At 40.2% G+C, this 12,873-nt stretch overlaps 1 protein-coding gene across 3 annotated transcripts in view; it reads right to left on the bottom strand.

Annotated features, from left to right (window-relative positions):
• Positions 1-1,086: 1,086 nt before the first annotated feature.
• The window catches only part of LOC123968010 (zinc finger protein 236-like), a 71,763-nt gene continuing 59,976 nt past the window's right edge, over positions 1,087-12,873 (bottom strand). For 2 of the 3 annotated variants that reach the window (XM_046044464.1, XM_046044465.1), the window contains exons 30-32: positions 12,277-12,406; positions 6,768-6,941; positions 1,087-2,172 (exon numbers count right to left, since the gene is read on the bottom strand). In XM_046044464.1, the coding sequence (XP_045900420.1) occupies positions 2,051-2,172; positions 6,768-6,941; positions 12,277-12,406 (426 nt within the window). In that variant the 3' untranslated portion in view covers positions 1,087-2,050. Of the gene's footprint in view, positions 2,173-6,767; positions 6,942-8,629; positions 8,683-12,276; positions 12,407-12,873 lie in introns of those variants that run through there. The other variant, XM_046044466.1, reaches the window with a different exon arrangement.

Raw genomic sequence — 12,873 nt, 5'->3', positions numbered from 1 at the left:
AGCATCACAGCAGGCAAAAGCATTGTTTCGTTCATAAAGACAGAATTCATGCCTTATTTGGTAATCATTATCCATGCCGAGCTTCCCGACCTACTCATGACTGGAGCAGGTAGTGACACAGAGACTTCAAAGGCTGGCTGAGGCACTGAAAGCATGTATGAAACACGGATAGCTTTCAATTCACATTTATATTTCGCCAAGAGGACACAATGGAATTTATTTTTACCTAGTTTCATAGCAAAACATGTCATGTTTTCCCACACATTTTTTTTTTTTGATTAATGAAACATGAATCACAGGGAGTGCAACACACCAGCCGTGGTCCAACTGTATGAATGATGAAGATTAAGGGGACTGCAATAGGTGGAGGATAGATTTCTTGTATTACCAAGTACATTTGACAAATGAATGTGTGTCTGTATGAGACAGTACAACAACGTGGTCATTATTTTATCTTTTGTCACACTGATCACGAGGTAATCAGCGTGAACTTGCATGTATTTTTTTGCTAAGGATGAGTCAGGTTAAACTTTTTGGAAGGACGACTGTGTTTTTATGCCAGAGCTCTCTCTGTCTCCATTCAAATGAAAGGGAAGGATGTGTTTTTACTTGCCGGTCTAAAGACGGTCTAATAGAGGCCCAAAAACAAATTATGGTTTTATTGGAAGCTATGTGCAGAGCTTGCTAGCTGCCTTCCTTCCAGTCTATATGCTAAGCTAAGCTAATCACCTCCGGACTCTGGGTGCCCTGTGGAGTTCTGGGAAGTTATATTTACATTTCCTTACTGTTTTCCGTCACTTGCATGCTTGTACACCTGCATCTGTGTCCTCATTAGTGTGCACGGTAAAAAACAAAACAGGGACCCACTTGTGAAAACACTTTTATATACAAGTACAGCTACTAGCGGTCAAAAAGTCCACAGGGTGCGTTTAACACACAGACATGAGATTTGCATAAATCTTCTCAGCAAGACAGTGAATAAGTGCATTTTCCAAAATGTGAAACTATTCCTTTATTAGAGAATTTAAGATTTTATCTGTAAGACACAATAATAAGTCACAAAATAAAAAGAAATGAGAATTTGAATTAGTAGAAAAATTACTTTAATCTTCTTAATTTATTATGGACAATAGAAAATACAATTGCAAAATAAGAAAGGGGGGAAAAAAACAGCTTATCATCTGTACATTGGCTTTGCTTCATAACAAATGCAACATTATGCTCAAATTACATATTTCCAACCAAACTATGTCCTGGTGGTTCATCAGAAAATATATCCGCAATCTAACTACATTATTTACAGAATGAACTACAATAAAGAAAATGTTGGTGATGTGAGTCTAAATTATATGACAACAACGGGAAACACAATGCTGACATGTTCAAAAATGTTCATATAGCATCAAAATCCAGAACTGTGTCTACACAGCTCACTGCCGTTCTTCACCTACATGTTTGGTACACCACTTTAGGCTGTGCTTTCTAGCTACAACAAATATGTAACAAGCTTCAAATGACATTTTGCGTTCAGGATGTAATATGTACAATATAAATATGTAAAAAAACCAAAAGAGGAAGAAAAAAGTGACATTTGAAAAACAACAGCCGTAGCAGCAGTGCAGCTGGCTGCAGTTCTGCGTACTCCCGTGAGGAGACCTATAATGAAGAAACACTTTTCTTCGCAGAATAAAGTTTCCTGTCTTTCCAGCAGGGTCAACATAAGATGGAGCTGCAAGTCCTGACTGGAGAATTCTCTGGGATGCCTGTGTTTATTGAGCCAAACCTCTCCGGAGGTCATCATATTGATGACAATCAGACAGTAGCAAAACAGATAAAAGTCATTAGGCCAATCACAGGGAACCAGACTCCCTTACTTCATTGCTAATTTGGATAAACAGCAGGGGACTGCTACTGGGGTAAAGGCCCTCGATATCTATAATGTCCTCAGTCTTTTTCTAACCAAATAACCCTTTTGAGAGGAGGAAAATGCCTGGCAAAGATTTGCTTTTAGTTGCAAAACTCAATCAATGCTCAGCACACTGGTTTGTCGTCAGGGGAAGACATTGTGCCAGTCTCCGGATGATTCAGGAACCACTTCCAGGTCAAGTTCAGGCGTTACCTCAACCTGGGGCGCCGGTTCTTCTTGGCTCAGGGACACTTCTTGGAGGGCCCCTGGAGAGAGAACGAGGGGGGGGAAACGAGAGGAGGTTTGCATGTGCAGCATATTGCTCCTTGAGAGTGGTAATAACAGCGCTCTGAAAAGCCCATTAACACGCATTCACAGAGCAGCACCAGCAGCTCAGATTCTGTTTTTCATTTGCCAGTGGCTGTCATGCAAATGAGACCATTCGTCAAAAAGCAATCTTCCCCTCCTCACTCCTCCAACATGCTATATTCTTCTCCTGTTCTCCTCTGAAAACTGTTACACAAGCTCTATGATAAGGGTTGATAAAAGTGGCATATGCTCATTTTGAGTTGTAAGTATGGTAAAAGCCATGTGTCATCATACATTAATCTCAAAATAACTTGGGCACAAAACAACAATATGTCACATTGGCACAAACTGAGAGGTTTCAGACACGCATTTTCTACTGCTGCAGGCCACGCACTGAATTGAGTTTTACAGTGGGAGTCATTTAATTATCTCCTTCTGTTTATGCTCTCTACATCTGAAACACTTAAAACACGTATTCATCACGTTTGCAAGAACCCGCCAGTGTTTCTCACAAGGAAAATAATAGTCTTCCTCTTTGATGTGGGCAAACAACTGGCACAGCCACACAAATGTAGACAAATGGAGCAAATACCAAGGATTAATTTGAACCCTTTTAACCATTTAACATCATAAACATGCCTACAATATTGTGCAGTCACAGATGGAATCCTGGGAATTGAGATCTTGGTATTTCTCAAGAATACTTGCCAAAACGTGGTTCATTTTCCCTGGATCTTTAGCATGCATGAGCTTGTGCGCGTACAGAAGAATATTGAATGTGGATAAATTAAGACACCTCCAAACCTTTTTGAAAATTCCCTGCACCTGTTGTAAATACAGTCTAACCTTAAATTTGGGTCAAATGAGTATGACAAACTGACCACACTATTCAACTGCCTCACTGCCATTAAAAGCTGGATGGCTAAAAACTTCTTACAACTGAACACAGACAAGACTGAAGTCCTTATTGTTGCACCTGATAGCATAGCTCCCTCGATCACTCAGCATATTGTATCACTGTCATCAGCAGTAAAATCAAATCTTAGAAATCTGGGTGTAATGTTTGACACATCAATACACTTTGCTCAACATGTTAAAACTCTGACCAGGTCGTGTTTCTTTCATTTAAGAAACATTGCTAAACTCAAACCTGTTAATGATGATAATCTATGCTTTTATTTCTTCCCGCTTAGATTATTGCAACTCCCTTTTTACGTCTCTTTGCAGGTCGTCCCTGGACCGTTCTGCCCTCTTTACATTGGCTCCCTGTTAAATTTAGGATTCAATTAAAATTGCTCATTTTAACATACAGAGCGCTGCATGGTCAGGCACCCGGGTACATCTCCGATATGCTGCACCCGTATATTACCTCTAGGCCACTAAGATCCTCAGACCAAGGCCTACTAGCTGTACCGCATACAAGTCTAAAAACTAGAGGTGACCGTGCTTTCCAAGTGGTTGCACCAACAATGTGGAACACTCTCCCGTCAGACCTACGCCCTGAGGTCTCAGTCGAAGCATTCAAAAATCAGCTGAAGACTTTATTATTTAAACAGGCCTTTGACTCCATGTAAACCTTTAACTGTGAATAGTCATGTTCTCTTTAAAATACAAAATGCCTTAATTTTGATTATTTATGCGCCTGTTAAAATACACACAATACATTGATTATATTGATTAATGGCTTTTTAATGTCTGATGGTTATGTATGATTGTCTGATTGCTCCACTGTTTTATTGTTGCTTTTGTTATTATTGTTATTATGATTGTTATTATTTTTATCATTGTAAAGCACTTTGGTGCTATTTTAAATAAATTTTACTTACTTAAATTGCCATTTATATAGTAATCAGGCATGCAAACTGGTTGGGGGTAACAAAGGTTAGAAGGATACGTGAGCAGAAAAACACACAGACAGTGTAAGAGCGGCCTGTTTTAAACTTACGTGTTGTACAGATAATGTGCATTTGTCTACTGCGACAAGAGGCCGATACCGACACGCAAGGGCGTCACTTTGTGTTGAAAAGCGGTGGGAACATATGGGCTCAGATTAGGGGTGTGACAATACACTTAGCCCACGAGATGTGGCGATGCACCGTGTTGGTGTTAGGAGAACACTACTTTATTAAACACATAATTTCTTGCATTATGGTGATTTTTCTGCACAAATTTCTGGCTTTCCTGCATCAATTGATAGTGGAAACGTTTTTATTTATGTAAAGGGAAATACAAAATTCAGGTGGCAGGTGATACCTTAAAATATAATTTTACAGAATATAATGCAGTGCAGCTCTCATTCTGTGTTGCTTTCAGATATGTTTCTCCTGTAGATCACTTTTTCTCATGTAATATCATCCCTGCTGGGTCAGCACACATGCAGGCTTGATTTAGTCTTCCCTCCTCTTGTATCATGTTCACAGGGAGAGAACTTGGCCAAAAAGAAACTGTGACAAGAAGTTTTTAAAGTTACTGATTTGTGAATGCACATTTTTGGGTCATTTTATAATCAGTATCTTGTTTTATCTTGCAAGCAAACCTTTCTCAAAGCACTTTCATTTAATTAACATTTCTTGCAAGCACTTTTCAAAGCATTTTAACAAATGTCCCCAGTGTACACAACACCGATGCCGACATGTTTTTTCCTGTTGAGGTTAAACTACATTACATCCAGGTTGCTGCCACTCGTCTTCAAAAATTAACAATTAGCTTAGCTAACATTATTGGTTAATAACAGCGGGCAAAGTTATAAAATTGGTTACATTACTGTCAGGACAGTTAACATTGTAAGCTAGCTTACATATATCTTACATCATACAAGCTAGCTACATGCTGTCCGACGGAGAGTTCATTCAGCAGTTCGGTGTGTTGTCAGACTCCGCAGTGTAGCCGACTTGAAATAAACCTGCCTCCTCTGCCTCTGATTGGCTGTCAGGTTGAGGCATTAGGAGTAATGACGGCAAGCCAGTAGTAAAGTTGCAAAGCTCATGCTAGAATAGACTCGGTAGGTATAATGGGTAAAAAAGCTCTCTTCCCCTGCAGTATTTTGCAATTCTGTTTCATGCTAAAAAGGCAGTTTAGAATATTTTTTTAGATGGCGAAAACAAAGAGAAGAGCAAAATCTGTAAAAAAAAAAACTATGCAGAAAGATTAGTTACTGCGGTTCCTAAAACCAGCAAAATGACATGCCAATATGGCAGTGTAGGAGATTTGGGCCCTGGTCTGCAACGTGTGTAACATTTTATGTGGCATTATATTGCACGAAAACTGTATACTTTCTCCTAATAATAAAATTTACAGTTTACCTTGGCCACTTGTTCCCACAGAGGCTTCAAACTGTTTCCTGCTTTTCTAGTGAAAGATGTCAATCGCAAACTTTGCAGGGCCACATCAGAAGAAGAAGCCAGACCTCCATAACAAACACAAGTGGGTGGTTGTTTTTCAATTCCACTTTAGTATGCCGTCACATCAGGGAGCTTTAACTGTGAGCTCGTTACTCTCCATGTGTCTGATCTCAGATCCAAAAACAACTGTTCAGATTGAAGTGAGTGGACACAGCTGGTTTGTGTCTGGGCAACCGTGTGACCACATCAACGTCATAGTTAGAGCCGAATGACTTTTCCTGAAGTTTGACAACATTTTACACATTTCTGAAACATTATCCAACCAGGTAACATATGTTTTGATTTCTACAGGTCTTCCAGGATTTTAGTGCACCAATTAAATCTTTTTTATGTGCCATCATCCTGTTGAAAATGCAGTTGAAAATGAGCCTGTATGGCTAAGTCAGGCACGTTCACATGATGAACTCAAGTGCTCCTCTTAAACAAAATAAAAGTTAATTCAGTTTAGAGTCCAGACCTTATTCCCAGAGACACCGCAGAAGCCAGGGTTTCAGACACACCTTTTTAGCAGGGAGGGGGAGGTGGAAGCTTTTGTGGAAGTGGTTAAATACGAAGAACAGATCTGACAGAATTGCTCTCCTCCTCAGGTCATGTTCAGCAGGTGCCTGTAAGGCTCCAAGGTGGAGCGTTTGACTGAAATGAATACACAATGTGCGTGTTGGTCGCACTATTTGTCATCATGGTTTTTCCTTGCTCAATCTCGGCAAGACGGAGGCGTGTGTGTGTGCATACACATTAGCGGTGGGTGTGGAAGTCGGCATCAAGTGAGGGGCAACGGACACAAAACCTGAGTTTGAGAGATTGTTAATGTTCCACAGGGGAAGGCCAACACTACATGTTTGCAGTCTGAAATGCTCAGGGGCTTCTTTTAATGTGCAGTGCCTTGCAAATGCAGCGACTGTGTGTCTCTCATGTGTGACTGCCATGAGAGACACACACCCACAACAAACACCTCAAAGCTGAAAAGGGGGAGTTCATTATAAAATGCTTATCTACCCTGATACTCTTGGTAATATGTCTCCTGGGTAAAAAGTGACAGAGAGTCAAGAGAGAGAGATTACTATCTTGCGTCGCCGAGCTGCACATACAGCAGTGTTTGTGGCTGACTGTGTGTGTGTGTGTGTGTTGTGTGGTGTCATTCAGCTGCTCACCGTAGCCGTGGGATCTTTTCATGTGGTGTTTCATGTTGCTCTTCTGGGTGAACCTGATGCTGCACACCTCACACTTAAAGGGCTTCTTTCCCGTGTGTTTGACCATGTGGACTTGCAGGGCACTCTTCTGGTTGAAGGCCTTGTCGCACTGACTGCACTTGAAGGGCCGCTCACCTGCACGAAAACACAGACCCACAGGTCATTTAGAATTTTCAGCGTTGCTGAGCTTAGTATTTTCATGCGCTGTCACATTAATTGAGATAAACACTAGTGGACTTTGGTACAATTAGTGCAAATAAATGAAACCATGGTTGAGATTCAAAGCAAACCATCTAAAAACAATTACACTGTTCAAGCCGTACATTTTAAAAAACACTATGCGGCTGTCATTTATTCCATTAAGTAATTACACTCCTGTGGACTCCCATGTGTTCACACACACACACACAGCAATTTATGTAAAATTGCAATCTGCCATTTAATATCCATGTTTAGTACACAGTGCTGATTTACCGTGTACTTAAAATTGTTGTTACTCAAAAATTAACAAACCCCTGCTGTTAAAAGCTCATGATAAACCTGCGTTTTACCAATGTGTACATGTAGCCAAGCAGCTATGATGTGAGTGGCATTGTTCACATACTTGCCTGCACGCTTTGTGTGTACCTGGATAATTAAGTATATCCACTAGGTGGCAGGTGAGGGCCAAATCAGCCCTGGCCGACACTCCGCAACACTACATCCAGTCTTTCGCAATTTAAACATAACTTAACATGGCAACCCTCAAGGAGATTATATATTTTATTTAGACAAAAAAAACTACCGGGGCAACAATTACATTATACATTATAATATAGAATTATAATTCCATTGGTTTCTGTTAAGGCTGCAAGTAAAAATTATTTTCATTATAGATTTATCTAGCTAAAGCTGCAGCCCAATCCTCGGTTCTTATCCGGCTTGACCTATCAGATGCCTTTCACACAGTCAACCACAGGATCCTGCTATCCGCTCTCTCAGCAATGGGCATCTCGAGTAAAGCACTCCTGTGATTCGAATCCTACCTCTCGGGGCGTTCCTACAATATTTTGGGGCAAGGACAATTCTCCTCCTCCCACTGCCTCTCCACAGGGGTGCCCCAAGGCTCAGTGCTAGGGCCCCTTCTCTTCTCAATTTACACCACCTCACTGGGGCCGATCATTCACTCGCACGGCTTCTCTTACCACTGCTACGCAGACGATACGCAACTCTACCTATCCTTCCTGCCAGGCGATCCCAGCGTCTCGGCGCGGATCACAGACTGTCTCTCGGACATATCTGCATGGATGAAGGCTTGCCACCTTCAACTAAACCTCTCTAAGACTGAACTCTTGGTCATTCCAGCCAAGCAATCTATCCACCATAACATCACACTACAAATTGACTCCTCAACCATCAATCCAACCAAGGTGGTGAGAAACTTGGGTGTCATGATTGATGACCAGCTGTCCTTTTCAGACCATGTTGCTGCTGTCTCTCGGTCATGTAACTTTGCTCTATACAACATAAGGAAAATCAGGCCCTACCTCACTCAGTACGCCACCCAGCTTCTGGTACAGGCCATGGTTACCTCTCGCCTCGACTATTGCAATGCCCTCCTAGCAGGTCTTCCAGCTTGTGCGGTGAAACGCTTACAAATGGTTCAGAACGCAGCAGCGCGTCTGGTTTTTGATCAGCCCAAAAGGACTCATGTCACTCCATTACTCAGTGACCTCCACTGGCTCCCCGTGGCCTCCAGAATCAAATTCAAGTCACTAATGCTTGCATAAAGAGTGACTACTGGGTCTGCACCCATCTACTTAAACTCCATAATACAAACTTACGTTCCTTCTCAGCCGCTACGCTCCTCCAACGAACGCCGCCTGGCTCTGCCATCCTGTCACACAAAGCAATCCCAGTCCCGGTTATTCTCATCTTTGACACCACAATGGTGGAACGAGCTACCACACGCCATCAAGAAGCTCTTGAAAACTCATCTCTTCCGAGAACACTTCCTCTTATAACACCTCTAACTCCTAACCTCTAACATGCATGTCCTGTGCTCTTCTTCTTCTATCCCCTACAATTATCTTGTATTGATTGCACTTTTTGTTAACTCTTACTTCCTTCCCTAGGTATTTACCCCATTGATGTGATATGTACTAGGAGCTCTTACTAGTACTTATTGCTGCTCTTACTAGTATGTATTGGCAGTCTGTATTTGATGCTCTGTTGATGCTTGTATGCTGTTCCTCAAATGTAAGTCGCTTTGGATAAAAGCGTCATGTAAATGTAAATGTTATCTGCCGATTATTTTCATAATTAATCGCTTTGCCTAAAAAATGTCAGAAAATCACAACTTCTCGGAGTCTGAGTTAGCATCTTACAAGATCTTGTTTTGTCTAAACAACAGTCCCAAACCCAAAGATGACAAAGGAAAAACATGAACTTGTGAATTTTTGGCATTTGCTGAAAGAATTATTTGTTGCAGATAAATATTCTGTCAATCGACCATTCGATTAATCAATTCAGCTCTACTTCAAACCTGTCCACCATTATCGCTGTCGTTTGTTAATATTCTTCTTAAAATTGCACTGTCAATACTACTTATTCAGTCAGCTGCTGGGATCTTAAATCAATAACCTATATCAGAGGTCACTAACTGGCGGACAGCGGTCCAGGTCTGGACCCAGTCGCCGTCCTCTCCGGACCCAGACCTACAGCCGATTTCTTATTGAGAATTACTTCCTCATGACGGAGCGTTTCTATTTTAACCATGCAGATTTTCTAGCATTTAGTGTACTGGTTTAGCGGCCAGGGAAACTCACAGACCAATTGCATGTGTTCCAATTGTCTCATGTGATGTTGCTCAGCCAATCAAATCTGTGCATTCCGATAGGCATTGCGATTTGAGTCCGCAAGTGAGATACACAAATGGAAAGAGGAGACAAAAGAGACTTCACATGGCTCTGAATCGAGAAGGTACAGATTCTTTCATGTAGATTCTTCCCACGGGCAGTTCAAAACCAGAATATCTCATATATCTCCAAACTACAGCTCACGTTTCTCACTAACAAGAGAAAGTAGGGAAGTGAGAGGGAATGAAGTAGGTATTAAAGCTGTTAATTTGTTAAGATGTGTTGAGTGTTTATTATAAAATTAGTTGAGACTACACTTCACACAATCACTTAAGCACTTTATTTTAAGATGCACATTTAAAAAAAACAACTCTCTTTTGTATTTTCCTTAATGCAACCTTTAGTTTACTTAAATTAACAATGTATTATTAGAGTAGTTATCATTTATTATCCATCCAGTTTGTGAAAACTGATTTGACAGTCAGTTTTTGACTAAAAGCATATGTTGACAACTATATGTTATGGCATTGACCACAAGTTAGTCATGATGTTCCGGACCTTTGCTTCGGGAAATGTTCTCTAACTGGACGTCTTTGAATTTTAATTGAATACCCCTGATGTAGCCCTATATCTAAGTATTGTTCACATAGTCTTGTTTTGCGTAGCTTTGGTCTGTCATTGTAATGATTTCATTATTAGTAACTTGGTACAGGAATTTGGCTTAAGAAGGGCAAATTCCTGTACCAAGTTCTTGTCAGCTTTTACAGAGGAGCAACAGAAACCTGACTGGAAACATCACAAACTAGCATGGGATGTGCACGGCCCAGGACTGAAGGGCTCTGCAGCAGGTGCTCAGAAGATCACTGGTACTCTCACCTCACCAAGATGAGCTGCCACACCACCAGACTTCAGAATAGCTTTTTCCTCCAAGCTATCAGACTCTAAAACTCAAATTCATCCTCAGCACTGCTCCACTGAATAGTTATTTCTGTTTACCGTTTTTATAATTGCTTCTGTATTAATGTATATTGTCTGCTTTGTAGTAGAAAACAAAACTCAATTTCACTAACATAATCTGTTATATTTTGACAAATAAATGTACCTACCTATTTATAGAACACATTTTATTCCCTCAGGCCAGGATATGTTGATATCTTCTGGCAAATGAAACATGACAAAGCAGTGGTTTTGTCATGCTTTCTCACACATAGCTCAGTTATTTTCTGTTGATAAGTCATCTAAATCACTACTCTTTGCAATTAACACACTAAAATGCTGTTGAGAAACAGCCTAGGGTTCATATTCAAAAAGGAATATTTGGCCACACAACTGGAGTCACTTTTCCTTCTCGAGCCCTGTCACTCCACACACAATCAACAGCTAATAGAAGGGGGACGGAAGTTTTTTTTTCAGTGTTGCTTACAGAAAAAAAGAGAGAAAAACTGACACCACGAGGAGGTGAGAGTGAGAATGGAAACGTCCAATCAGAATCCCTCTTAACAGTATCGAAATGCATCTATTCAAATGGTAATGGGCCAACTAAACGGATTCTTTATGTACCAACCTGGGTGCTTAGGATTTCACAGAGAGAAGAGGCATTCATGGCATTTGGCTGCTTAATAGCTGCATGAATGTAGGAACTAGTGAGTCTGGCAGGGAAAGCTGATAGCTACTATGTGTCCTGTTTTCACTTTTTTTTTTTTTTTTTCCACCACGTTGTTCAGGACTGTATCGGGATTTTATTATTCATTTTGTTTATCAAACACTACATTGTGCATTGTGAGCGTGTTAATGTAGTAATTCAGCGTGGAATTTCTAACAGGATGTGGACCATGCAACATTCTCTTTATTCATAAAACTCCCTTAAACTTCATAGATACATGATATAACACATTCTGAAATGCGGTCCCTTAACATCAGTATAACACAGAGACCCAGGTAGTTATGGAGCCCTGACGTGTAGATTATTAAATCATTTAAAAAGACATTGTGAAAATAACTAGTCATTTGAACAAATTGCACTTAATGCCCTTTAAATGAACAAATATATTGTGAATTAATTTGAGAAGTCATTGATCTCAACTCAATGCTATTTGATTAATTCATTAATACACCAGCCTGTCTTATTGGGGAATATTGATTTAATTACAGAAAATTAATTTCTGTTTATATTTCAGGGCGGAATTTTTCTCAATGACATATATTTCGTGTCGCAACTTTTTTTGTAATACCACTTTAGGTCACCAGTCACTGCCCCCCTCACATTTCAGCCAATCACATGATCCCAACCTCTCGTACTTACAAACAACCTCAATATGTTATCAATATTAGAAAGCTAGCTCCTGTTAGCCAAAGCAACAACAGTGCCAAAGCTATTCTGAATCAATCAGCTAACACTGGCCGTGACTGGTCATAACACCACTGTCATGAAAAGTGACATGAAATAAAAAATGCTTTTATGAAATAAAAACTCTAAAAAACATAAAATAGTAAAACACAGCTGATATGAAAATAAGAATGATGAAATATAATTTAATAATAAATTAAATGAATTGAGTTTTAATCATATCTTAAATGATGGTGGATTTCAGTCACGACATGCACTGTGCAAACTTGTCCCATGACCCTCTCACCTGTGTGTGTTCGGTTGTGTCTCTCCAGCTGGCTGCGCTTGGCGAAGGCCTTCACGCAAGAGGAGCAGTTGAAGACCCTAGGTTTCTGGGAGCTGGGTGACGGGCCCGGCTGGTGCACTCGCTCGTGTTCCTGTAGACAGATCCAAAACATTTATTTTAGCCTTTACAGTCTAGCACACAAAGTCCCGCTACTGGAACAGAGATGTCTGTCATGTTGCTGAGAAACTGACACGCTTTTTGAACAAATCACACCGATCCTGGAGGGTCTGGACACCGTAACAATCACCTCTAAGGAGACTTTGATTTCACACTGTGTCTTTTCTTTTCCCCTTGTATTTCATTTTCTATTTTGTGTGTAAGGTTGTTCATGATGTGCTCTGTTGCTGGGGGAATACTGATGTGATATGTTAAAAAATAATTAAAATGACAGGACAAAAAGTTTATTTAGACTTTTTGAAAAATGCTTGTTTTAAATATTAAATGTTCTCTCTCTCTCTCTCTCTCTCTCTCTCTCTCTCTCTCTCTCTCTCTATATATATATATATTTATAAAATAATAATTTAAATATTTTATAGTTTAGAGGCAAACTACTTTATA

The sequence above is a fragment of the Micropterus dolomieu genome, linkage group LG03, assembly GCF_021292245.1.
Source record: "Micropterus dolomieu isolate WLL.071019.BEF.003 ecotype Adirondacks linkage group LG03, ASM2129224v1, whole genome shotgun sequence".
NCBI classification, from domain to species: domain Eukaryota; kingdom Metazoa; phylum Chordata; class Actinopteri; order Centrarchiformes; family Centrarchidae; genus Micropterus; species Micropterus dolomieu.
This window is presented reverse-complemented; position numbering and strand designations above follow the sequence as displayed.